The sequence below is a fragment of the Microcaecilia unicolor genome, chromosome 11, assembly GCF_901765095.1.
Source record: "Microcaecilia unicolor chromosome 11, aMicUni1.1, whole genome shotgun sequence".
In the NCBI taxonomy this organism is placed as follows: Eukaryota; Metazoa; Chordata; class Amphibia; order Gymnophiona; family Siphonopidae; genus Microcaecilia; species Microcaecilia unicolor.
In genome coordinates this window covers 12,315,577-12,342,395 of record NC_044041.1, presented here as the reverse complement: position 1 = coordinate 12,342,395, position 26,819 = coordinate 12,315,577, and the positions used below count along the sequence as shown (strand labels likewise).

Here is a 26,819-nt window from a genome sequence, read left to right as displayed (position 1 = left end):
CGGCTCACGTGGTCTGGTAATCAGCTACAAGTGTTTTAAAAGTTTTTTTTATCTTTGTATTTTGTGTTTTGTGGAGGAAAAGTAAATCCTCCTATCCTGTCTCTCTCCAGAGGTGGTCATTTTGAGGAGGCTTTGGCACTTTGCTTATTAGAAGTACAGTTACTTGTCTAAAATGCTAAGGAAGGCTATTGCAGGTAATACCAAACAGTTAAGGTCTTGGGGCATCTCCCTTCCCCAGCTACCAGAACCCCTTATTTTGAGGTTTCAACTATTTTTGTGAACCCTCAGAGGTAAACCTCACCTCACTACAATGTCAGAAATTCAAGACTACTCAAAGACCTCCCTGCTTGGGCTCCTTGCAGACTGGATTTTTTTTGAGCGTATTCAAGTACAAACCGCTGTTCCATGGTCATCCTTGATTTAAGGTAACCCACTGGTTTCAATGTTTTCCAGACAGGTCCGTCTTGTCCTGGTTTTTCTCTGCATTTCAACCAGAATTATGCCTCCATGCAAACGATGTGGTAAAGCCAAGACTTGATTAGTCTGCATGGAAAATATTGGTCAGTTGACTTCATATGAGCAACTCACGACAAGTTCTTGGAGGTAAAGTCTACAAAGCCATTATTAGGGTGGACAAGGAATCCACTGCTTATCCCTGGGGTTAGCATCATAGAATCCATGTGCCTTTTGGAATCCTGCCAGGTACTTGGTTAGTGCAGCAGCCTGAGAACCAGAGGAATTGGGTTCGATTCCCACAGCAGCTTCTTGTGACTCCGGGCAAGTCACTTAACCCAAATAAGTACCTGTATATAATATGTAAACCACTTTGATAGTAACCACAGAAAGGCAATATATCAAATCCCATCCCCTTTCCATTTACCTCTGACCTGGATTGACCACTGCTGGAAACAGGGGACTGGGCTTGATGAACCTTCGGTCTGACCCAGTACAAGAATGCTTTTTTTTCTTTAAGGGCTTTATTTAATAACATTGTTCCCATTCTTTGTCGACAAAAAACAAATTCTGCTCTGTGCGTCTTATACCACTGGGGAGATCTCGAAGACGAGCCAAGGAGCACAGAAGGTTCTCAATTCTTTTTCCTTCATCTCCAGGGAAAGGGTCTGAGGCTCAAGGGGGAGCTCTCGGGTTTTTAACAGAGCTGCCAAGTTACTGAGTTCCAGGAGATTTTTTTTTGATCAGTGGTTTTATCGTATTGTAGTCCCCTAGTCTATCCATTGAAATCAGCACTACAGGTCCCATAATGCAGCCGGATAGGATTGTCAGAAATCTAGGACTGGTCTACAGTGCCGTAGCGAGGGCGGCTGACACCCGGGGCGAATCGCTGCTGCGCACCCCCCCCCCGGGTGCAGCATGGCGCCCCCCCTCCGGCGCGCACGCCCCCCCCCCCCCCCGGAGTGCATTCTTTCTTGCTTGCTTGCTTTAGAAGCGAGGGACGGGCGGGAGGGCCGATCCGCTCCCGAGTCCACGTCGCTGGGAGCTGCGTCAGCTCTATTGCTTCCTTGCTCTCTCTGCCCCGGAACAGGAAGTAACCTGTTCCGGGGCAGAGGGAGCAAGGAACCAACGGAGATGACACCCCCCCCAGCGGCGTGCACCCGGGGCGGACCGCCCCACCGCCCCTCCCCCTTCCTACGTCACTGCTGGTCTAAAGCCTCTCTCTCAGAGCAGGGTAAACTTGGCAGGGATTTTACTGAGGCAGGCTTGTCCAAGTTCAGTCCTCAAGGGCTGTAAGCAGACCAGGTTTTCAGGAAATCCCTAATGAATATGCAGTGAGATGCATGGAGGTAGCGGGCATGCAAATCATTATGCATATTTATTAGGAATATCTGAAAAACCTGGCCTGTTTGTAGCCCTCGAGAACTGAGCTTAGATAAGCCTGTACTAAAGTGTAGGGTACATAAGCAGTAGATTTCTTTTCAACAGCAGATTACCTGTGTCTGAGGGGTGGGTAACCACAGTCCTCGAGGGCCACAACCCGGCTGGTTTTCAAGATTTCCACAATGAATGTGCATGAGATTGATTTGCATGTACTGCTTCCATTGCATGCAGATTAGGGTTACCAAATTTTGTCCCCCCAAAAGGAGGACACATGCCCCGCCCCACCACACATCCTACCATGCCCCCTTTCACGCCCTCACTCCGCCCCGTTACGCCCTCGCTCCACCCCCTCCCCTTACTACTGCCCTGGTGGTCTAGTGACCTCTTTGGGGCAGGAAAGAGCCCCCTCTTTCCTGCCCGGAGCGCTGCCCTGCATGAATCCTTCCTGTTGTTGATCTTGATGCCAATTCAAAATGGCCGCCGAGAGTTGAAGTCTCGCGAGGTCACTTCAACTCTCGGCGGCCATTTTGAATCGGCGCCGCGATCAGCAACAGGAAGGATGCATGCAGGGCAGCGCTCCGGGCAAGAAAGAGGGGGCTCTTTCCTGCCCCGAAGGCAGAAGAGGTCACTAGACCACCAGGGCAGTAGTAAGTAAGAGGAGGGGAGGCTAGCAATCTGCCCGTTTGTCCGGATTTCTGGACAAACGGGCAGGCTGGCGGGCGGGCCATCAGGACGGCCCGCCGACCAGCCTGTCCGTTTGTCCAGAAATCCGGAAAACGGGTAGATTGGCAAAACCCACCCGGTTGCCCAGACATGTCCTCAAAAAGAGGACATGTCCGGGTAAATCCGGACATATGGTAACCCTAATGCAGATCAATCTCATGTATAGTCATTGTGGAATTCTTGAAAACCTGACTGGGTTGTGGCCCTCAAGGACTAGTGTTGTTCACCCCCTGCTGTATCTGGATGTTCATACTTCAGCCTGAGTGAAACTCTCTCTTCGGTCTCTTTCATTCCCTGCCCTTGGTCATTCCTCACCTCCATTTCCTGTTTCATTTCTAACTTTGCAGATTTTTACCCGAGTGGAGATGACAAGTCAGTCATGGTTTCTTCCAATCACTGAACTGTGAAGCATGTGGGTTTCCTAATGGATGTTGGGTTTCTGAAAGCCACCTCTTCCTTGGCTAAACCTTTTGTTTTCACAGCTCTCCTCCCCTGGGGGTTCCTCTGACTTTGGAAGTGTGACATGTTTAACAAGGTTAATCCATCATCCTGGAAATATGGGTTCCCATGTGGCAGTCACTTCTTTCTCGAGAAGCATGGGCAGAGTACAGGGAGGGCCTGTGTGTTGGGAGCTTGGGAGGAAGGAGAGGTCTTAAAGAACCCCACTGTTTGAGATTAGGCCAGAGGTTCCCCTGGCACTGCTGTCCAGACCTTCTCCGGTGCCATTCAGTCACACAAAGGTTTCCACCCTCAGGCAAGGCCAGTTTTGGGGTAGAAGGGCACATGTAATGCACACGTAATGATCAGGTTTACGTGAGGAGGTGTCTATGCCCTAACAGTTTCATTGTATTTAGTTCCTTGTGTCATTCACAGGAACTTATGTTTTATTCAGTTTTGATATTTTAATTTTTGTTTTGTTTTGACAGCAATATTGTTATTAGCGCACACTTCCAATAATGTCAACTCCTCGGGACACATCTAGCCAGTCAGGTTTTCAGGATACCCGCAATGAATATGCATGAGATAGATTTGTACGCCTTACCTCCACAGTATGCAAATTTATCTCATGCATATTCATTGTAGATATCCTGAAAACCTGACTGGCTAGGTGTGTCCCGAGGATTGGGCTGAGAACCCCTGCTCTTCACTGACCATTAGGCTACTCCTCCACCCCAAGAGATGCAGTTGGGGTTGGTTCTGGGCTCCTGTTTTCTAAAAGGGCCTATGTTGTTTCCATAAAGTAAGTTTACAATAGGTACCTTTTTGAAAGCTCCACATAAGTACATAAATAATGCCACACTGGGAAAAGACCAAGGGTCCATCGAGCCCAGCATCCTGTCCACGACAGCGACCAATCCAGGCCAAGGGCACCTGGCAAGCTTCCCAAACATACAAACATTCTATACATGTTATTCCTGGAACTGTGGATTTTTCCCAAGTCCATTTAGTAGTGGTTTATGGACTTGTCCTTTAGGAAACCGTCCAACCCCTTTTTAAACTCTGCTAAGCTAACCGCCTTCACCACGTTCTCCGGCAACGAATTCCAGAGTTTAATTACGCGTTGGGTGAAGAAAACTTTTCTACGATTTGTTTTAAATTTACTACACTGTAGTTTCATCGCATGCCCCCTAGTCCTAGTATTTTTGGAAAGCATGAACAGACGCTTCACATCTACCTGTTCCACTCCACTCATTATTTTATATACCTCTATCATGTTTGTTTTTGTTACTTTTGTACCCTGCGCTTTCCCACTCATGGCAGGCTCAATGCGGCTTACATGGGGCAATGGAGGGTTCCCCTCAGCTGTCTCTTCTCCAAGCTGAAAAGCCCTAGCCTCCTTAGTCTTTCTTCATAGGGAAGTCGTCCCATCCCGCTATCATTTTAGTCGCCCTTCGCTGCACCTTTTCCAATTCCACTATATCTTTTTTGAGATGCGGCGACCAGAATTGAACACAATACTCAAGGTGCGGCCGCACCATGGAGCGATATAATGGCATTATAACATCCTCACACCTGTTTTCCATACCTTTCCTAATAATACCCAACATTCTATTCGCTTTCTGAGCCGCAGCAGCACACTGAGCAGAAGGTTTCAGTGTATTATCAATACCGACATAGGCAGCCTGTTATTAAGATTACCCCTGGAAGCCCAGTCTCCTCTTGATAATAAGACTCTTGACAATTCTGTCAAAGTGAAACTATAACACTCAATCGCGGGAGGTGGTGGAAATGAAAACGGTAATGGAATTCAAACATGCGTGGGATAAGCATAAAGGAATCCTGTGCCGAAGGAATGGATCCTCAGGAGCTTAGTCAAGATCGGGAGGCGGGGCTGGTAGTTGGGAGGCAGGGATAGTGCTGGGCAGACTTATACGGTCTGTGCCAGAGCCGGTGGTGGGAAGCGGGACTGGTAGTTGGGAGGCAGGGATAGTGCTGGGCAGACTTATACAGTCTGTGCCAGAGCTGGTGGTGGGAGGCGGGGCTGATGGTTGGGAGGCGGGGATAGTGCTGGGCAGACTTATACGGTCTGTACCAGAGCCGGTGGTGGGAGGCAGGGCTGGTGGTTGGGAGGCGGGGATAGTGCTGGGCAGACTTATATGGTCTGTGCCAGAGCCAGTGGTTGGGAGGCGGGGCTGATGGTTGGGAGGCGGGGATAGTGCTGGGCAGACTTATACGGTCTGTGCCAGAGCCGGTGGTTGGGAGGAGGGGCTGGTGTTTGGGAGGCGGGGATAGTGCTGGGCAGACTTATACGGTCTGTGCCAGAGCTGGTGGTTGGGAGGAGGGGCTGGTGGTTGGGAGGCGGGGATAGTGCTGGGCAGACTTATACGGTCTGTGCCCTGAAGAGCACAGGTACAAATCAAAGTAGGGTATACACAAAAAGCAGCAAATATGAGTTATCTTGTTGGGCAGACTGGATGGACCGTGCAGGTCATTTTCTGCCGTCATCTACTATGTTACTATATGTTACTATGTAAATCCGTGGAATAGGCTCCTGTGTGACGAAGGGAACAGATTACCCCAAAACCCACCTGAAAAGGTTCCTGATCGGGTTGGGAGCCTCCGTCCCGCAGCGCTTGGACGTACAGCATCTTGTACTTCGGCATAGCTGGGGGCTGCAGCATCTGCAAAACATTTAGAAGAATCACTGCAATTTCTCCGCAATTCTGCCGATCGGCAAGTCTGAGTTCAGATGTGAAGGAAAGGAGCTAAGCTACCTCATTCCACGGCTACTCTATAGGCAGTGGTGTGCTGGAGCCGACTCACACCGGCTTGCGAGAAGTTTGTAAAGTTTTTAAGAATTTTGGGAGCCGGTTGTTAAAATAGCACCCCCCCCCCCTCCCGTGGCTACTTTAACAACTGCTCCCGAAATTTGCACATGCTCAGAAGTCCCAGCATGCTGCTTAGAGACATCAATAGAAATCAAACAAAATAAAACATGGAAAAGAAAATAAGATGATACCTTTTTTATTGGACATAACTTAATACATTTCTTGATTAGCTTTCGAAGGTTGCCCTTCTTCGTCAGTCGAAAGCTAATCAAGAAATGTATTAAGTTATGTCCAATAAAAAAGGTATCATCTTATTTTCTTTTCCATGTTTTATTTTGTTTGATTTCTATAGATTCTACATGGAATGTTGCTATTCCACTAACAACATTCCATGTAGAAGTCGGCCCTTGCGGATCACCTATGTGGCCGCGCAGGCTTCTGCTTCTGTGAGTCTGACGTCCTGCACGTACGTGCAGGACGTCAGACTCACAGAAACAGAAGCCTGCGCAGCCTTCTACATGGAATGTTGCTAGTGGAATAGCAACATTCCATGTAGAATCTCCAATAGTATCTATTTTACTGTCATAGTAATGCTTGAATGTTTTCACTTATATACACTGTCAGCTAGCACATTTGCTTATTTCCGATCTGACGAAGAAGGGCAACCTTCGAAAGCTAATCAAGAAATGTATTAAGTTATGTCCAATAAAAAAGGTATCATCTTATTTTCTTTTCCATGTTTTATTTTGTTTGATTTCTATAGATTCTACATGGAATGTTGCTATTCCACTAGCAACATTCCATGTAGAAGTCGGCCCTTGTAGATCACCAATGTGGCCGCGCAGGCTTCTGCTTCTGTGAGTCTGACGTCCTGCACATACGTGCAGGACGTCAGACTCACAGAAACAGAAGCCTGCGCAGCCTTCTACATGGAATGTTGCTAGTGGAATAGCGTATAAAGCAGAGTTGTTTGTCTATGAGGGAAAAGTCTCAACCGCTACAGCTATATTGTATACACCTAAGTGTTCATTTTATAGCCTGTAGAAAAAGTCATCATAGACTTGAAAAAACCCTCAATTTTTTACTTATATAGAATTTTTATTTGCTTTGTTTTATCAAAAAAGTAAAATCATCACTTATCTTGCCAAATGTTTCTTTTGAAAAGGCGCTTAGTCCGATTAAATAATGAAAATGCAATGGTTCCTACGGTCCCGTTTCGAGTGTCTTCGTCAGGGAACCTCCTTGCACCTAAAAATATTGCGCCAAAATAATTAAGTCAAAAAGCAGAAAAAATTCAAATTCAAACAGTGTAAACTAATATTATAGTAATAATACCTCACAGACAAATCATGTCATCGTACCTTTGTTCAAAATCTTTGTTCAACATCTGAATTAGTTTTTCTCTAAGGAAGATCGTGTCTTCTGTGAAGAAATTTGTTGGCGTCCTCACCTGACTTGGTTGGGCAATTAAAAGAGAGTTTTACCCAATCGAGCGTTAGAACGTCATATGCTGCACTGCTGACTCAGTCCAATCACGGACTGACGCGTCACAGCTTAACCAAATAGTTTTAATTGGTCAATTTGTCAATTGACCAATTAAAACTATTTGGTTAAGCTGTGACGCGTCAGTCCGTGATTGGACTGAGTCAGCAGTGCAGCATATGACGTTCTAACGCTCGATTGGGTAAAACTCTCTTTTAATTGCCCAACCAAGTCAGGTGAGGACGCCAACAAATTTCTTCACAGAAGACACGATCTTCCTTAGAGAAAAACTAATTCAGATGTTGAACAAAGATTTTGAACAAAGGTACGATGACATGATTTGTCTGTGAGGTATTATTACTATAATATTAGTTTACACTGTTTGAATTTGAATTTTTTCTGCTTTTTGACTTAATTATTTTGGCGCAATATTTTTAGGTGCAAGGAGGTTCCCTGACGAAGACACTCGAAACGGGACCGTAGGAACCATTGCATTTTCATTATTTAATCGGACTAAGCGCCTTTTCAAAAGAAACATTTGGCAAGATAAGTGATGATTTTACTTTTTTGATAAAACAAAGCAAATAAAATTCTATATAAGTAAAAAATTGAGGGTTTTTTCAAGTCTATGATGACTTTTTCTACAGGCTATAAAATGAACACTTAGGTGTATACAATATAGCTGTAGCGGTTGAGACTTTTCCCTCATAGACAAACAACTCTGCTTTATACACATTGAGATTATCTGTATTGATTGTAGAGTATCTGTGATAGTGTTTTATAGCTAGTGGAATAGCAACATTCCATGTAGAATCTCCAATAGTAGCAACATTCCATGTAGAATCTCCACTAGTAGCAACATTCCATGTAGAATCTCCAATGGTATCTATTTTACTGTCATAGTAATGCTTGAATGTTTTCACTTATATACACTGTCAACTAGCACATTTGCTTATTTCCGATCTGAGGAAGAAGGGCAACCTTCGAAAGCTAATCAAGAAATGTATTAAGTTATGTCCAATAAAAAAGGTATCATCTTATTTTCTTTTCCATGTTTTATTTTGTTTGATTTCTATAGATTCTACATGGAATGTTGCTATTCCACTAACAACATTCCATGTAGAAGTCGGCCCTTGCGGATCACCTATGTGGCCGCGCAGGCTTCTGCTTCTGTGAGTCTGACGTCCTGCACGTACGTGCAGGACGTCAGACTCACAGAAACAGAAGCCTGCGCAGCCTTCTACATGGAATGTTGCTAGTGGAATAGCAACATTCCATGTAGAATCTCCAATAGTATCTATTTTACTGTCATAGTAATGCTTGAATGTTTTCACTTATATACACTGTCAGCTAGCACATTTGCTTATTTCCGATCTGAGGAAGAAGGGCAACCTTCGAAAGCTAATCAAGAAATGTATTAAGTTATGTCCAATAAAAAAGGTATCATCTTATTTTCTTTTCCATGTTTTATTTTGTTTGATTTCTATAGATTCTACATGGAATGTTGCTATTCCACTAGCAACATTCCATGTAGAAGTCGGCCCTTGTAGATCACCAATGTGGCCGCGCAGGCTTCTGCTTCTGTGAGTCTGACGTCCTGCACGTACGTGCAGGACGTCAGACTCACAGAAACAGAAGCCTGCGCAGCCTTCTACATGGAATGTTGCTAGTGGAATAGCAACATTCCATGTAGAATCTCCAATAGTAGTAACATTCCATGTAGAATCTCCAATGGTATCTATTTTACTGTCATAGTAATGCTTGAATGTTTTCACTTATATACACTGTCAGCTAGCACATTTGCTTATTTCCGATCTGAGGAAGAAGGGCAACCTTCGAAAGCTAATCAAGAAATGTATTAAGTTATGTCCAATAAAAAAGGTATCATCTTATTTTCTTTTCCATGTTTTATTTTGTTTGATTTCTATTGATAACCTTAAGAGTGGACTAACACGGCTACCACACTCCTCTGCTCAGAGCCAGAAACAAGCAGCAGGTAGCGGTGGCAGTCCATTTATTTGGCTGGCGGGGCTGAGCCTCCCTGCCAGCTAACGTATGCCTAGTGCTCCCGCATGGGGGGGGGGAGAGGAATGCATTGCCCCCTAGTCCATCCCTAGGCCCCCCTAAATTGCAGGGTTGGCTATGCCCGGAGACAGAGCCTGTTGTTAAAAATGTACCAACACACCACTGTGTATAAGGGTTGTAGTCGTGAATTACAGGGTTCATCCAGACCTCTTGGTTGCAACTGGGAAACAAAGTTAGGTGCCCTGGTACATTAAAGAAAATTGCAAATGGCAATTTGTCCACCAAAGTTAGAAGTCCAGCAGTGATTTCAGTGCTAAACCCTTACTTTACCCCATCATGGTCCTGCCCACTTTTAGGTGCCTCATACATCTTGTAACGCAAATCCCATACCATTCTTGTAGTTTTTCTTTGCATCGCTTCAATTCTTTTTACATCCTTAGCAAGATACGGCCTCCAAAACTGAACACAATACTCCAGGTGGGGCCTCACCAACGACTTATATGTAACACATTTCAATGCACTACACACAGACTTTTGCATTGAGAACAAGTGCAAAGCCTACAGGTAAAACAGTCCATACAATCTTAGACCAATGTGGAATGTTGGAAAATTGCCCCTGCATATGATTTCCCATCGAAATTTAATATTTATGACGGAGCATCTGATGAAATAGACTCTTGTTCTCCAAAGTTCATGCCTCAATAAATTTATTGCCACCAGTCTCTGTATTGTAAACATGAATTTTATGTTCCCTAAGGTCTGTGTAGTGAACAATGGGCTTCTCTTTGCATGTCCCATATCCTTCCTTTCATAGGGGATTTAAAAAATTACAATTTAAATTTAACAGAAAAAAAATAAATCTTATTTTCGATTGCTTTTTTTTTCTTTTGCAGAACAATACAACATTCAGCTCTTTCCAGATATATACCCTGGACACACCACTAGAAATATCTCAACCTCTGGCTTGGTTTTCTGTCTTCGTCACTGGAGCAATAAATCCCACTGTTTGGAATAGACCCCTTGGCAACTCTGCAGCAGTGATCTTGGCCTTTTTAATCTTAGCCTTTCTAAAATCATCCAGCCCACCTATCCCCAGTGCTAAGTGAGGTACAAAAACTATAAGAAATAACACAAAAATAACAAAAATTAAGCATGGTCTATAAAATCATGAGTGGAGTGGAATGGGTAGACGTGAATCATTGTTTACTTTTTCCAAAAGTAAAAGGACATGCAGCGAAGTTACTAAGTAGTGCATTTAGAACATATCGGAGAAAATATTTCTTCATTCAATGTGTAATTCAGCTGTAGAATTTGTTGCCAGACAATGTGGTAAAAGCAGTTAGCACAGCAGGGTTTAAAAAAAGATTTGGACAAGTTCCTAAAGGAAAAGTCCATAAGCCATTATTAAGGTGGATTTAGGAAAATCCACTTCTTATTCTGGGGATAAGCAGCATAAATTCTGTTTTACTCTTTTGGGATCCAGCCAGGTACTTCTGATCTGGATTGGCCACTGTTGGAAACGGGATCCTGGGCTTGATGGACCTTCGATCTGTCTCAGCATGGTGATGCTTATCTACTTACAAGTCTGAAAGTCTGAAATATAGAATTTCTGTTTTCTGTAGGTTCAGCACCTTTTTATGCTGAGACATCCACAAATTAATAGCAGTTACACACTGCTCCGCCTCGACAACAACAATAACCAGCACATCATAGTAACATAGTAACATAGTAGATGACGGCAGAAAACGACCTGCACTGTCCATCCAGTCTGCCCAAGCTAAACTCATATGTGCTACTTTTTGTGTATACCCTACCTTGATTTGTACCTGTCCTCTTCAGGGCACAGACCGTATAAGTCTGCCCAGCACTATCCCCGCCTCCCAACCACCAGCCCCACCTCCCACCACTGGCTCTGGCACAGACCGTATAAGTCTGCCCAGCACTATCCCCACCTCCCAACCACCAGCCCCGCCTCCCACCACCGGCTCTGGCACAGACCGTATAAGTCTGCCCAGCACTATCCCCACCTCCCAACCACCAGCCCCGCCTCCCACCATCGGCTCTGGAATAAAAGAATTGATCATCATCTATATATAGTCAGTATTTTACATGCAACTCTCTTAACTTCATGCATAGGGGAACCATATAGATGTTTCTAAAAAGGTAGTCTACAATGTTGACCCCTACTAGGGTAGAGCATGGAAGGCTCCACAACTGCCCCACCAAACCTGCGGGCCCTGTTTACTTAGGTGCGTTAGTGTTTTCAGCATGCCTACACTTGCGTGCGCACTAACCATGTAGGCACCTATAGGGATATTGTAAGCAGGTACATGGTTAACACGTGTACATGGTTAATGCGTGTTAAAAATGTTAATGCACCTATAACATTGCTTAGTAAACAGGGCTCTGAGAGGCCCTTTTACTAAGCCACGTAAGCATCTGCGCATGTCCAACGTGCACCAAAATGGAGTTACCACACGGCTACTGTATGACTTGTGCAGTAATTTTATTTTTGGTGTGCGGCCTATGCGCGTGGCCAAAAAATAATTTTTATTTTCTGTCGCACACATCGGACGTGCGCATAGGTCATTACTGCCCAGTTACCGTGTGAGACTTTACCGCTAGGTCAATGGCTGGCGGTAAGGTCTCAGACCCAAAATGGACGCACAGCAATTTTCATTTTGCCGCATATCCATGTTCGGCAAAAAATTTTAAAAGGCCTTTTTTACCAGTGTGCTGAAAGGACACCCAAGACCCATGTCTACACTACCACAGGCCATTTTTCAGTGCACCTTAGAGGAAATGGGACTTGATATACTGCCTTTCTCTGGTATTTTGCAACTACATTCAAAGTGGTTTACATATATACAGGTAACATAGTAACATAGTAGATGACGGCAGAAAAAGACCTGCACGGTCCATCCAGTCTGCCCAACAAGATAACTCATATGTGCTACTTTTTGTGTATACCCTACTTTGATTTGTACCTGTGCTCTTCAGGGCACAGACCGTATAAGTCTGCCCAGCACTATCCCCGCCTCCAAACCACCGGCCCCGCCTCCCACCACCGGTTCTGGCACAGACCGTATAAGTCTGCCCATCACTATCCCCGCCTCCCAACCACCAGCCCTGCCTCCCAACCACCGACTCTGGCACAGACCATATAAGTCTGCCCAGCACTATCCCTGCCTCCCAACCACCAGTCCCGTTTCCCACCACCTGGAATAGACTACCCGAGCCTGTACGTCTAGCCCCGTCTTTGGCCGTTTTCAAGTCCAAACTTAAAGCCCACCTCTTTACCACTGCTTTTGACTCCTAACCACTACTCACTTGCCCTGTCCTTTTATCCTCACCTCTTTTTTCCCTTTCCTTATTGTTCTGACTGTTTACCTGTCTTATCTAGATTGTAAGCTCTTTGAGCAGGGACTGTCTTTTTTGTGTCTATTGATAAGTAGTAGTAGTAGTACTAATTTTGTACCCTGGGCAATGGAGGTTTAAGTGACTTGCCCACAGTCACAAGGAACTGCAGCAGGAATTGAACCCAGTTCCCCAGGATCAAAGTCCGCTGCACTAACCACTAGGCTACTCCTCCACTCCTTAGTAAAAGGACCCCTGAATCTGTCACATAATATCTTCCAGAGAAGAAAACTATATAAACATAGTCCCACATAATCCAATTATTATGCAATTTCTTTTTTAATTATCATTTTATAATATAACAGAAGTAACCTCCTACAAAGGATACATTAGAATTCAGAAACTGAGAACAAAGGAAATTAAATATCCCAAACAAATAATAATAATAATATCAACTTCAACCACAAGTGAAGAAAGTTGGATCCAAGATAAAAGAGGAAAAAAAACATTTCTTCGAGAAAGAGCAGATTACATTAAGGTGAACGTTTTCCAAGTCCCCTCTATCAGCCAACCCTCAGCAGTGAGCGTATGGATTCTCATCACAATTTTCACTTCTTCTTTGGCTATCAAAAATTCTTTCAATTGCTTGGGATCAAAAAATTGAAATTGTTTAGCCTCAGGTACCACAAAGCATAAACAAGTAAATCTTAACACAAAATCAGCCCCTAAGCCAAGGCTTGAACTCTGAGCCGAAAGGCCAAAAAAGTCTTCCGCCTCATCTGCGTCTCTCTAGCTAAATCAGGAAAAACTCTAATTTTTGATCCCATAAACAATGTTTCAAAATTATCGTGCAATTTCTGCAGTAACATCAGATGATCAATGGTGTCAAACACTAAAAATGTACCTTAATAATACAAACAAGTAAACCACGTACACATCAATCCTTACCAAAAACAATCCACTTCAAATAGCGGTAAATATCTGTATTATGCCCTCTTCGGAACTTCTACTACTTAACATTTCTAGAGCGCTACTTGGGTTACGCAGCGCTGTACAAATTAACAAAAAAGGACAGTCCCTGCTCAAAGGAGCTTACAATCTAAAGGATTGGGGCAGTCTAGATTTCCTGCATAGAGGTATGGTGGTTAGGTGCCGAAGGCGACATTGAAGAGGTGGGCTTTGAGCAAGGCTTTGAAGATGGGCAGGGAGGGGGCTTGGCGTATGGGCTCAGGGAGTTTATTCCAGGCATGGGGTGAGGCGATGCAGAAAGGGCGGAGCAAGGAGTTGGGGGTGGTGGAGAAGGGTACTGAAAGGAGGATTTGTCTTGAGAGCGGAGGTTACGGGTAGGAACGTAAGGGGAGATGAGGGAAGAGAGGTAAGGAGGGGCTGCAGATCGGGTGCATTTGTAGGTTAATAGGAGAAGCTTGAATTATATGCAGTATCTGATTGGGAGCCAGTGAAGTGACTTGAGGAGAGGGGTGATATGAATATATATCGGTCCAGGCGGAAGATAAGCTGTGAAGCAGCGTTCTGAACCCATACGGATACACATCTAGAACGTCATTAACCTTCAAAAAATCTTGGAGCGGTCCCAACACCATCTTCTCCAAAACCTTAGTCAAAATGGACAAGGAGGACAGTAATTGACGGGATCCAAAAATGACATTGAAGATTTCTTCAAAAGTGAACTCACTCTCTCCTGTTTTCGATCCTGAGGAATGTGTCCTTCTGCTAAGTAGGAATTTGTAACTGTTGACAGTAATTTCACGCTACAGCCCTTGGTGGCTTTAATAAGCTAAGCTGAACAAGGGTCAAATAACATGAGGAGCTTAAATGAGAAAGGGCAGCTCCAATTTCCTCAGATAACAGCTTAACGCCAACCCGGACCACCTTATCACTTTAACGTGGGATATCTGTACGGCAGTCTGAGTTCACTATCTTCTGAGAGAGTTTATCAGAAGCTATCATAAAATGGCCTCAAACCAATCAACCAAAGCTTGGTAAGTTGGAATCCTCCAATTCACCATTGTGTCCTTCATTTTTCACATGAAGAGGGACCCCCAAATTAAGGAACCACAACTGAGGCTCACATTCGCATTCTTCTAAAGACACATTCAGTTCCTGCCTCTCTTTCATTCTGCATTTATTTCACCAAATTCTGCCTAATCATTCCAATCCTCCTGCTCAAAGCTGGCATTCTCAGAGAAAGACCATCACCCTCCCAATCACATCATTCCCTTCCACAAACTTCTATGATATGGTGGTCTTCGATACCAAAATGACCTCAATATGGGTACCAAAAACTGCTAATGTCACACAGACTCTGGAACAGTGGCGTAGGAAGGGGGGGGGGGGCGGTGGGGCGGTCCGCCCCGGGTGCATGCCGCTGGGGGGGGGGGGGGGGGGGTGTCGGCTCAGCTGGTTCCCTGCTCCCTCTGCCCCGGAACAGGTTACTTCCTGTTCCAGGGCAGAGACAGCAGGGAACCAGCGGAGCCGACGCAGCTCCCAGCGATGTGCACTGGGGGCAGATCGGCCCTCCCGCCTGCCCTCCACTTTCCAATGCAAGGTAAGGGTGCATTTTGGGGGGGAGGGTGCGCAGCGGCGACCTGCCCTGGGTGTCAGCCGCCCTCGTTACGGCACTGCTCAGGAGTAATATCAGGAAGATTTTTTTTTTCACAGAAAGGGTGGTGGATACATGGAATGTCCTCCCGCGGGAGGTAGAGGAGATGAAAACCGTAATGGAATGGAAACAAGTGGGAAAAGCACAAAGGAATCCTATTTGAAGGAATGGATCTACAGAATCTTAGCGGAGATTGGGTGGCGACACCGGTATTTGGAGAGTAAAACCAGTGCAGGGCAGACTTCTACGCCCTGATCGTGACTGAATAGATAGGGATGGGCTGGACTGTAAATTTTAAGAGGCTTCGACGTTAGCTTCAGAACTTTTAGTACAAGAACAGTGCTGGGCAGATGTCTACGGTCTGTGCCCTGAGAAAGGCAAGGACAAATCAAACTTGGGTATACAAATAAAGTATCACATACCATGTAAAATGGGCACATAAACATAAAGGAATCCTGTGCAGAAGGAAGGGATCCTCAGGAGCTTAGCCTAGAATGGGTGGCAGAGCTGGTGGTTGGGAGGCGGGGCTAGTGCTGGGCAGACTTATACGGTCTGTGCCGGGGCTGGTGGTTGGGAGGCGGGACTAGTGCTGGGCAGACTTATATGGTCTGTGCTGGGGCTGGTGGTTGGGTGGCGGGGATAGGGCTGGACAGACTTATATGGTCTGTGCCCTGAAGAGGACAGGTACAAATAAAAAGTAGCACATATGAATTTATCTTCTTGGGCAGACTGAATGGACCGTGCAGGTCTTTTTCTGCCGTCATCTACTATGTTACTATGTTTATCTTGTTGGGCAGCCTGGATGGACCATTCAGGTCTTTATCTGCCGTCATTTACAATGCTACTCTTTGGGGTTCTACATGGAATGTTGCTACTAATTGGGATTCCGGAATCTTGTAACTCTAGGATTCCAGAATCTTCAGAACTTTTAGTACAAGAAGAGTGCTGGGCAGATGTCTACGGTCTGTGCCCTGAGAAAGGCAGGGACAAATCAAACTCCAGTATACATATAAAGTATCACATACCATGTAAAATGAGTTTATCTTGTTGGGCAGACTAGATGGACCGTACAGGTCTTTATCTGCTGTCATTTACTATGTTGCTATGTTACTCTTTGGGATTCTACATGGAATGTTGCTACTAATTGGGATTCCGGAATCTTGTAACTCTTTAGGATTCCAGAATCTTCAGAACTTAGTACAAGAACAGTGCTGGGCAGACTTCTATGGTCTGTGCCCTGAGAATGCCAAAGACAAATCAAACTCAGGTATAAAGTATCACATACCATGTAAAATGAGTTTATCTTGTTGGGCAGACTGGATGGACCGTTCAGGTCTTTATCTGCCGTCATTTACTATGTTACTATCGTTACTTATTAGTGAAGAACAGGCTGAGATATTCATATTCTGGGCTACAGGCAAACCAGAACTAAGCCCTAATGATATGCTTTGGGCTTTCATTCCATGAAATGCTGCGGTGATCAGTGACTTTTCTCAGCAATGGGATCCGGCATCTTCTATTTCCCTGGCTTTCAAGTTCTCTTCCGTCCTCCTCCTCTACACCTTCTTGTGAAACCTACACTCTTGTTCTGCTCCAAACAGCTAGATAATGAGAAACCTCTGTCATCTCTCTGCTCCCCCTTGATTTGGTCTTTGTAGACAAGGTCCAGCTGTTAGTGTTTAGGTTTCCCACTCCACCCCCCAGCCAGGATCAGTGAGAGCAGTAGGAACTGATTAAAAATGACACAGAGTAGAAGAGACTTTACTGGCAACTGCCCTTATAGCTTCTTAGCCATAAACCTCATGATACAGAACTAGCAATACTGACCTTAGCCTTTACGTCTTGACCCCTTCTCACTCCAGAACAATCCTCCCCTCTTACACCTCCCAGACAATGCAACACGCATCATGTTTCAGACGATATATCACATCTGGCATTGGACTTGTTCTGTTTCACCCGCCTCCCAAAGTGATCAAACATTCATGAAATTAAACAATATTTATTTCTTGTAGTGAATTGTAAGCATGCTCAGTTCTCTATTAAATAAATCATTGTTTTCTAGACAACAGGACTTTCATCCTAAGACTAGAAAAACAGCTGGATTTAAATACTCATCAGGGGCTTCCACTGTTCCCCCGAGATATTTTGTAGGACAGTCGGTGCACAGGGAGACATTGTCAGTACAAACAGGAAGGGCATAATCGAAAGGGACGCCCAGGTTTTGTTGAGGATGTCCTCGCAAAACGTCCCGATGGAGGGGCGGGGAAACCCGTATTATCGAAAAAAGATGGACGTCCATCTTTCGTTTCGATAATACGGTTGGGGACGCCCAAATCTTGAAATTTAGGTCATCCTTAGACTTGGTTGTTTCTGATTTTCGGTGATAATGGAAACCAAGGATGTCCATCTCAGAAATGACCAAATGCAAGCCCTTTGGTCGTGGGAGGAGCCAGCATTTGTAATGCACTGTTCCCCCTGACATGCCAGGACACCAACCGGGCACCCTAGGGGGCACTGCAGTGGACTTCATAAATTACTCCCAGGAACATAGCTCCCTTACCTTGTGTGCTGAGCCCCCCAAACCCCCCTAAAACCTACTACCCCCAACTGTACACCACTACTATAGCCCTTAAGGGTGAAGGGGGCACCTAGATGTGGGTACAGTGGGTTTCTGGTGGGTTTTGAAGGGCTGACTGTTTCCTCCACAAACGTAACAGGTAGGGAAGGGGATAGGCCTGGGTCCGCCTGCCTGAAGTGCACTGCACCCACTAAAACTGCTCCAGGGACCCGCATACTGCTGTGATGGACCTGAGTATGACATCTGAGGCTGGCAAAAAAATATTTTTAAAGATGTTTTTTGAGGGTGGGAGGGGGTTAGTGAGCACTGGGGGAGTAACAGGAGGTCATCCCTGATTCTCTCCGGTGGTCATCTGGTCATTTCGGCCACCTTTTTGAAAGACCAAACACTTTCAAATTCTGACAGACTGAACCCAACACGGCTGTGTTTCAGCACCCAAAGTCTTCGTTAGGGGTTCTTCTAAACTAGTGGGATTACCATAGAATATGCATGAATGGTATATACAGCTTTTATAAAAGCTTAGTCATCCAAAATCAGTCATCAGTAACTCAGTAAGAAGACGCTTGTTCTCAAAGCGGCAAATGCTATCTTCAGCTTTGAGTACAAGTGTCTTCTTACTGAGTTACCGATGACTGATTTCGGTTGATTAAACTTTTATAAAAGCTGTATACCACTCATTAGGGTTACCATACGTCCGGATTTACCCGGACATGTCCTCTTTTTGAGGACATGTCTGGGCGTCCGGACGGATTTTGGCCAGCCTGCCTGTTTGTCCGGATTTCTGGACAAACGGGCTGGCTGGCGGGGGCGGGAGCAGAGGTGGGCACGGGACTCCTTTCCCCTCCCCTTACGCTACTATCCCTGGTGGTCTAGAGGTACCTCTTTGCTCGGGGCAGGAAAGAGCCCCCTCTTTCCTGCCTGGAGCGCTGCTGCTAGCTGCCCTGCTGCATCCTGTGTGAGTCCGGCTCTCGGCGTTTCAAAATGGCCACCGAGAGTTGAAGTCTCGTGAGGCTGCTTCAACTCTCGGCAGCCATTTTGAAACGCCGAGAGCCGGACTCACACAGGATATAGCAGGGCAGCTAGCAGCAGCGCTCTGGGCAGGAAAGCGGGAGCTCTTTCTTTCCTGCCCCGAGCGAAGAGGTACCTCTAGACCACCAGGAATAGTAGCGTAAGGGGAGGGCAGGTGACAGGGGGGAGGGCAGGTGACAGGGGGGAGGGAAGGTGATGGGGGAAGAGGGGGTGACCAGGGGTGGGGTGATAGCGTTAAAGGGGCGGGGTGATGGCGTGAAAGGGGTAGGGCGAGGGCGTGAAAGGGGCGGGGCGAGGGCGTAAAATGGGGCGGGGCAAGTGTCCTCTTTTTATGAGGACAAAAAATGGTAACCCTACCACTCATGCATATTCTTTGGTAATCCCACTGGTTTAGAAAAGCCCCCGACAAAGGCTTTGGGTGCCGAAACACGGCCCCTGTTGGGTTCAGTCTGTCAGAATTGGGAAGTGTTCAGTCTTTCAACTTTGGATGAATAAACAAATTTTGCGATCCACTTGAGGACTGTGTTTGGCTTCTTCCACTCTTGTGTTTCATTTGAACAGGCCATAGAACAAGAGCTGGATTTAAATGTTCGCCAGGGGCTTCCACTGTTCCCAGACAGTTTGAAGGACACTTGGTGCGGAGGAGCTCCAGAATGGAGACTTGGCTTACACTAGATAGGTTCGATTGCTTGAAAAGTAGACAGCCTAGGGGTGGGACTTGGATCTGGGAATCCCAGATTTCACTGTCCCACATATTAATTTCTCACAGGCTGCACTGTCACCCCAGAGACAGCATCTAGGCAGAGCTGACTTCTCTACAGCCCATGCGTCAACATCTGGAGGCTTCTGAGAGGGAAATCAGAGAAAAGATAGAAGGAGGTTCCAATCTCTCATGAACTATATTGGAGGAAATGAAATAAAATATTACATTAGTAGCTGAGAGTAAAACCAGAAACTCTGTAACTCTTCCAGTAGCACAAATCATAATTAATTTAAAAAAAGAAAAACCAAACAGATGGAGACTGAATTGCACTAGAAAAAACTCCAGCTACAGGACCATCCTAATTAAGAAGGCTTTTCACTACTTGATTGGTCATATTTGTCAGGATAATACAGACCTGAAAACATAAAGGAGTTTCCTACCATTCCTGCCTTTGTGGAAAACCTTCTATAAACTATGGTTTGTAATTTATTCTGGCCCTGGTGTTATGGTGTATAAGCGTACAAGCAAGGTAATTATTCCTTCCATGAATATATATTTTTAGGGAATGACTGATACGGTCTGTGCCAGAGCCGGTGGTTGGGAGGCGGGGATAGTGCTGGGCAGACTTATATGGTCTGTGCCAGAGCCGGTGGTTGGGAGGCGGGGCTGGTGGTTGGGAGGCGGGGATAGTGCTGGGCAGACTTATACGGTCTGTGCCAGAGCCGGTGGTTGGGAGGCGGGGCTGGTGGTTGGGAGGCGGGGATAGTGCTGGGCAGACTTATACGGTCTGTGCCAGAGCCGGTGGTTGGGAGGTGGGGCTGGTGGTTGGGAGGCGGGGATAGCGCTGGGCAGACTTATACGGTCTGTGCCCTGAAGAGGACAGGTACAAATCAAGGTAGGGTATACACAAAAAGTAGCACATATGAGTTTAGCTTGGGCAGACTGGATGGACCGTGCAGGTCTTTTTCTGCTGTCATCTACTATGTTACTATGTTTTTTTTTATTTAGTTGGAAGATTTCTTTAGCATCCTACTCATTCCCATAGACAACGATCATTATCAGGTCAGTGTGTGGCACGTGATCTCAGTTCACGGGGAGCATCTCATCTATTGATTTGACCAGGTATTGGCCATTTTAAAATGCTTTGTGATCAGCAATTCTTTGAAAAATAGCATGGATGCAAGATTATTTTGTGCCAGAGGGGAATGCATTGCCCGGGGGCAGGGCCGCCGAGAGGGGGGGGGGGGGGGGGGGTAAGGGGGGGACAAAATTCCCCGGGCCTCCAAGGGGGGGGGAGGATAATACGGTCGGGGACGCCAAAATCTCAACATTTAGGTTGACCTAAATGTTGAGATCGCCGACCTTAGAGATGGGCTCTGCCAGTTCCATGCTCCCTCTGACATTACTTCCTGTTCCGGGGCAAGGAACCGGCGGAGCCGACAGCTGCGTGACTGCTCCCTGCACCCCCAGGAGGTAAGAACGATGCACCGGGGTGGGGTGGGAGTGGAGGTGATGCGCTGGGAGGGGGGTGATGTGCCGGGGTGTGCACAGTGGTGATATGCCCTGGGTGGCAGCTGACCTAGAAACGCCACTGGATGGAGAGGAGGGGAGAGGAAGGAAAGTAGAGAAGGAAAAAGAATAATGATGATGCCGGAGGAAATGGAAATAAAAACTGAGGAGAGATGGACATTTATTTCATATCTTCCGGGATACATTGCAGAGTGGATTTTGTAGTCTTCATAGAAGGATCTGTCCTTGCAAAAAGTACACCCAGGGCCGCCAAGAGGGGGGGGGGGGGACAAAATTCCCCGGGCCTCCAGGGGGGCCCAGCGCTGCCGCAGTCCAGCCCGCCCGCTCTCCGTCGCTCCCTGGCATTGAATTTAAAGCGCTTCACCTTCGAGAGCGCAGCAAGCAGCGGCAGACCACTCCTTCCCTCCGTGTCCCGCCCTTGCCTGATGTAACTTCCATGACAGCGGGACACAGGGAGGGAAGGAGGCCCGAAGGGAGTGATCTGCTGCTGCTTCTGGGGATAGTGCTGGGCAGACTTATACGGTCTGTGCCAGAGCTGGTGGTGGGAGTCGGGACTGGTGGTTGGGAGGCGGGGGTAGTGCTGGGCAGACTTACACAGTCTGTGCCAGAGCCGGTGGTGGGAGGCGGGGCTGGTACAAATCAAAGTAGGGTTTACTCAAAAAGTAGCACATATGAGTTTCTTGTTGGGCAGACTGGATGGACCGTGCAGGTCTTTTTCTGCCGTCATCTACTATGTTACTATGTTCTGCTGTGCTTTCGAAGGTGAGGCCCTATGAGTTCAATGCAGAGGGCTCGGCCTGGTGGCGGGTGGAGGGGGCCCCGGTGACATCAGGTGGGGGGGGGGGGGCCAGGGGAGGCCTTGTCCAGGCGGCCCTGAGTACACCTGTGACCATCTGGGGGAACCCAGCCCTGCCACCAATCACAACTGCTGTTTCAACCAAAAGAAAACCATTCAGGTTACCCAGCTCATCTGAGGCTTCCAGTCAGTTCTGACTTTAGCGAGGAAGAGGAGGAGGAACGAAAGAGAAAGCGGGTTAGGTCAGGGACTGAAGCTTGGAGCAGCATCTGGCCAGAACTCATAAGAAATCAACTTATTTACTGAATTAATTGTCTTTTTTTTTGCTTGGCTGGATTGACATCCCCATCTGTTCCCCAGCAGTGTAGGAGTGAAGGGAGAGAGTGAAAAGAAACGAGGATTAACGAGAAGAGACCACAGAAGAGGAAAAAGACAAAGAGTGGAGTAGGGAAAAAAGAAAAGAGAACAGAGGGAAAGACAGAAAAAGAAAAGGATGGAGTCAGACAAGAAGGGAAACAGACAAGATCAAAAATCTCCAGAGGAAACGCAACAGGAACAGACTGTCTCCAGGGACTTAAGTTCTTTCATGTGGAAGTAAAGCCCACCCTGTTGGGACATCACAGATCTCCGTTTCCCTCCAACCCTAATCAGCGGAGTCCAATGTAATGAACTCATTCCCTGGCTCAGCCACAGGCCCAGGCTCCCAGGAGGTCTGCTCAGAATTGACCCCAAGGTGCAACTCAATTTCTCACTGAGAATGTCAATTCTCTCTCCATAAATACAGGAGTAAATAAAAGGTTGGCAAGCATATTCTCTGCCTCACAGCTTTCCATCTTCCATTGTCTTCTGAGCCAAGGGGAGAATCCAGACCATTCATTTAAGGCCAGGTCCCTGCCAAGATACAATGTTGACGAGTTCTAGATCTGCCCTCTAAGAACGATTACCTTTTCCTCAGCCAGGAAGGGGAATCAGGTTCCACTTTGATTTAATCTTGCACCAGGATGCTCTGTTAACATTCTGGCATCAGAAGAATGGGGCACTTTTGTCAATAAGAGGTAATTTCTTGGACCAATTAAAGAAATCATCATACGTTGTTATCTTCCATCAGACAAAAGGTGTGAGGTAAAATCCAAATCCAAATTGCGTCTGAACATTCAGAGGGGTCCTTTTACTAACCGTTTATCGTTTATTTATTTTACTGTACCGTCAATTATTGCTTGGCAAATCAGAATGGTTTATATATTAATACAATAAAATACACACAAATTAAAACTATTTAGAACTCCATTCAAAATAGGATAGAAGACAAACGCAACCTTCACACCAACAAGTGTCAATTTGGGATCGCCACCCAGCTACCGCATGGCCTAGGCGGTAATTTCGTTTTGATGCATGACGTTTAGCAAAGGATGTTATTCCCACATTTTATCTTTTCATTTTATTAGTTTTTTTTACCATATGTTATTGCTTACTGTGGTTTTTTTTTAGGGCTTTTCAGCTTGGAGAAGAGACGGCTGAGGGGAGATATGATAGCAGTGTATAAAATAATGAGTGGAATGGATCGGGTGGATGTGAAGCGACTGTTCACGCTATCCAAAAATACTAGGACTAGAGGGCATGAGTTGAAGCTACAGTGTGGTAAATTTAAAACGAATCGGAGAAAATGTTTCTTCACCCAACGTGTAATTAGACTCTGGAATTCGTTGCCGGAGAACGTGGTACGGGCGGTTAGCTTGACGGAGTTTAAAAAGGGGTTAGATAGATTCCTAAAGGACAAGTCCATAGACCGCTATTAAATGGACTTGGAAAAATTCCGCATTTTTAGGTATAACTTGTCTGGAATGTTTTTACGTTTGGGGAGCGTGCCAGGTGCCCTTGACCTGGATTGGCCACTGTCGGTGACAGGATGCTGGGCTAGATGGACCTTTGGTCTTTCCCAGTATGGCACTACTTATGTACTTATGTACTTATGTACATATATGTTTTATGTTTTCTTACTTAATTTTTCTTTATTTGCATATGTATGTTTTTATAGACTCCTGATGCAGGCCTGAAGGCCGAAACACAACAGTTGTGTCGAGTCTTTTCATCAATAAACAAACGTTTTAAGATTCTTGTCTCCAGGATTTGTATTCCTATGGTCAAACATCCCACTCTCACTTATACTTGTCTTTTCCCGTGGGGCGTTCGAGTTCTCCGCTTGGTTGCGGATTCTTCTGAACATGTCCCCTAAGCACGGCTGCGCAGCGTTACCGGCCGGTAAAAAGGCATTCTACATGCGTACACCTAATTACCGTCTGGTTAACGCGCAAGACCTTACCGCTAGGTCAATGAGTGGCAGTAAGGTCTCAGACCCAAAATGGACAGGTGCCAATTTTCTTTTTTGCCGCACATCCATTTTCAGTCAAAATTTTTTTAAAAAAAAGGTATTTTTACAGGTGCGCTGAAAAATGGATCTGCGCGCATCCAAAACACACGCGCCTACACTAGCGCAGGCATTTTTCAGCACACCTTTAGTAAAAGGACCCCTAAAAGATTAAATCAATCAACTTAACAACAAACACGCATCAACTAATGGCATCATAAGCACATAAGCACCGCCATACTGGGAAAACACCAAGGGTCCATCAAGCCCAGCATCCTGTCTCCGACAGCGGCCAATCCAGGCTTCAAGAACCTGGCAACCCCCTCCCCCCCAACATTTTTTAAAATAATGTTCAATGGACTTTTCCTTCAGGAATCTGTCCAAACCCCCCTTAAACTCCGTAAGGCCAGCTGCTGTCACTACATTCTCCGGCAACGAGTTCCAGAGTCCAACTACACGCTGAGAGAAGGGCGACGAAAATGATAAAGAGGATGGGACAACTTCCCTACGAGGAAAGGCTGAAACGGCCTGGGTTCTTCAACTTGGAGAAAAGATGGCTGAGGGGAGATGTGGTAGAAGTATATAAAATACTGAGTGGAGTGGAACAGGTAGAAGTGAATTGCTTATTTACTCTTTCCAAAAATACTAGGACTAGGGGACACACAATGAAGTTGTAAAGTAGTAAATTTAAAATGAATTGGAGAAAATATTTCTTCACTCAGCGTGTAATTTAACTCTGGAATTCATTGCCAGAGAATGTAGTAAAAGCTGTTAGCTTAGTGGGGTTTAAAAAAAAGGTTTGGCTGTCTTCCTAAAGGTAAAGTCCATAGACCATTATTAAAATGGACTTGGGGAAAATCCAGTGCTTATTTCTAGGATAAGCAGCATAAAATGTATTGTACTGTTTTGGGATCTTGCCAGGTATTTCTGACCTGGATTGGCCACTGTTGGAAACAGGATGCTGGGTTTGATGGACCTTCAGTCTGTCCCAGTATTGCAACACCTATGTACTAAACATGGGAACTAGAGACCATTAGCACTATACTAATGCCTACATTTACCAGCACAGAATGATCAGAGGGGGTCTAGTGCAGCAAAAGAGCGTGCCATGCCTTAGTGCAGATAGCATGCAAATGTAGTCAAGCTCATTTAAATGAGGTCATTTTGCATTCCACTCCAATGATCAGAAAAGAGCACCTGAAACAAAGAGGGAACTGGGACTTGATAAACTGCCTTTCTGTGGTTTTTCCAACTACATTCAAAGCGGTTTACATATTATATACAGGTACTTATTTTGTACCTGGGACAATGGAGGGTTAAGTGACTTGCCCAGAGTCACAAGGAGCTACAGTGGGAATCGAACTCAGTTCCCCAGGATCAAAGTCCACTGCACTAACCACTAGGCTACTCCTCCACTCATTCCACCAATAAGAGCCAACCTCATCAGTGATGTCACAATGGCTTGATTGCCCGATACTTGACTCACTTCTGATATTGTGATGTCATAAGGGAAAGGGAAATGGGACTTGATATACCGCCTTTCTGAAGTTTTTGCAACTACATTCAAAGTGGTTTACATATATTCAGATACTTATTTTGTACCAGGGGCAATGGAGGGTTAAGTGACTTGCCCAGAGTCACAAGGAGCTGCAGTGGGAATTGAACCCAGTTCCCCAGGATCAGGATCTGCTGCACTAATCACTAGGCTATTCCTCCACTCCTAAAGGAGCTTTACACCTGTAAAAAATCATGCCAAAGAATGGCATTCTGCTGACTGCCAGCTGCCTAAAAGATGCAAGTCTTGAGAAGCGCTTTAGTTGCTTGTGTACGTGTGACAGAGTCTGGAGCTGCCAGTAAGGAGAGGAAATGGGGAAAGAAGAAATAACAGTGCGGATAACCCCACTATTATCAACACCCCAGATTACACCCTCCCTATCTCAGACAGCCTGAAAATCCTTGGCGTTACAATGGACCGCAACTTAACACTAGAGAGCCAAGTGACATCCACAACAAAGAAAATGTTCCACTCAATGTGGAAACTCAAACGCATGGAACATTTCGCAACCTGATACAATCAATGGTACTAAGCCACGTAGACTACTGCAATGGAATTTATGCGGAATGCAAAGAACAAACCTTAAAGAAACTTCAGACCGCTCAAAACACGGCAGCTAGGCTTATCTTCAGAAAAACGCGATTTGAAAGTGCAAAACCCCTTCGCAAAAAACTACACTGGCTCCCAATCAAAGAATGCATTGCTTTCAAAATCTGCGCTCTGGTTCACAAAATTATGTACGGTGAAGATCCAGGATACATCACAGACTTGATCGACCTACCAACTACAAAGACATCCGAATCAACACGAACCCACCTCAATCTCCACTACCCAAGCTGCAAAGGACTCAAATACAAATCAACTTACGCGTCCAGTTTTTCCTACATAAGCACACAGCTGTGGAATGCAATACCAAAAGCCTTGAAAACTACGAACGACCATCTAAACTTC

At 45.7% G+C, this 26,819-nt stretch overlaps 1 protein-coding gene across 4 annotated transcripts in view; it reads right to left on the bottom strand.

The window, feature by feature from the left end:
- The window catches only part of EMID1 (EMI domain containing 1), a 232,448-nt gene that overhangs the window by 77,115 nt on the left and 128,514 nt on the right, over nt 1-26,819 (bottom strand). For all 4 annotated transcript variants that reach the window (XM_030218123.1, XM_030218126.1, XM_030218124.1 and 1 more), the window contains exon 4: nt 5,589-5,681. In XM_030218123.1, coding sequence (XP_030073983.1) covers nt 5,589-5,681 — 93 coding nt within the window. The remainder of the gene's footprint in view (nt 1-5,588; nt 5,682-26,819) is intronic.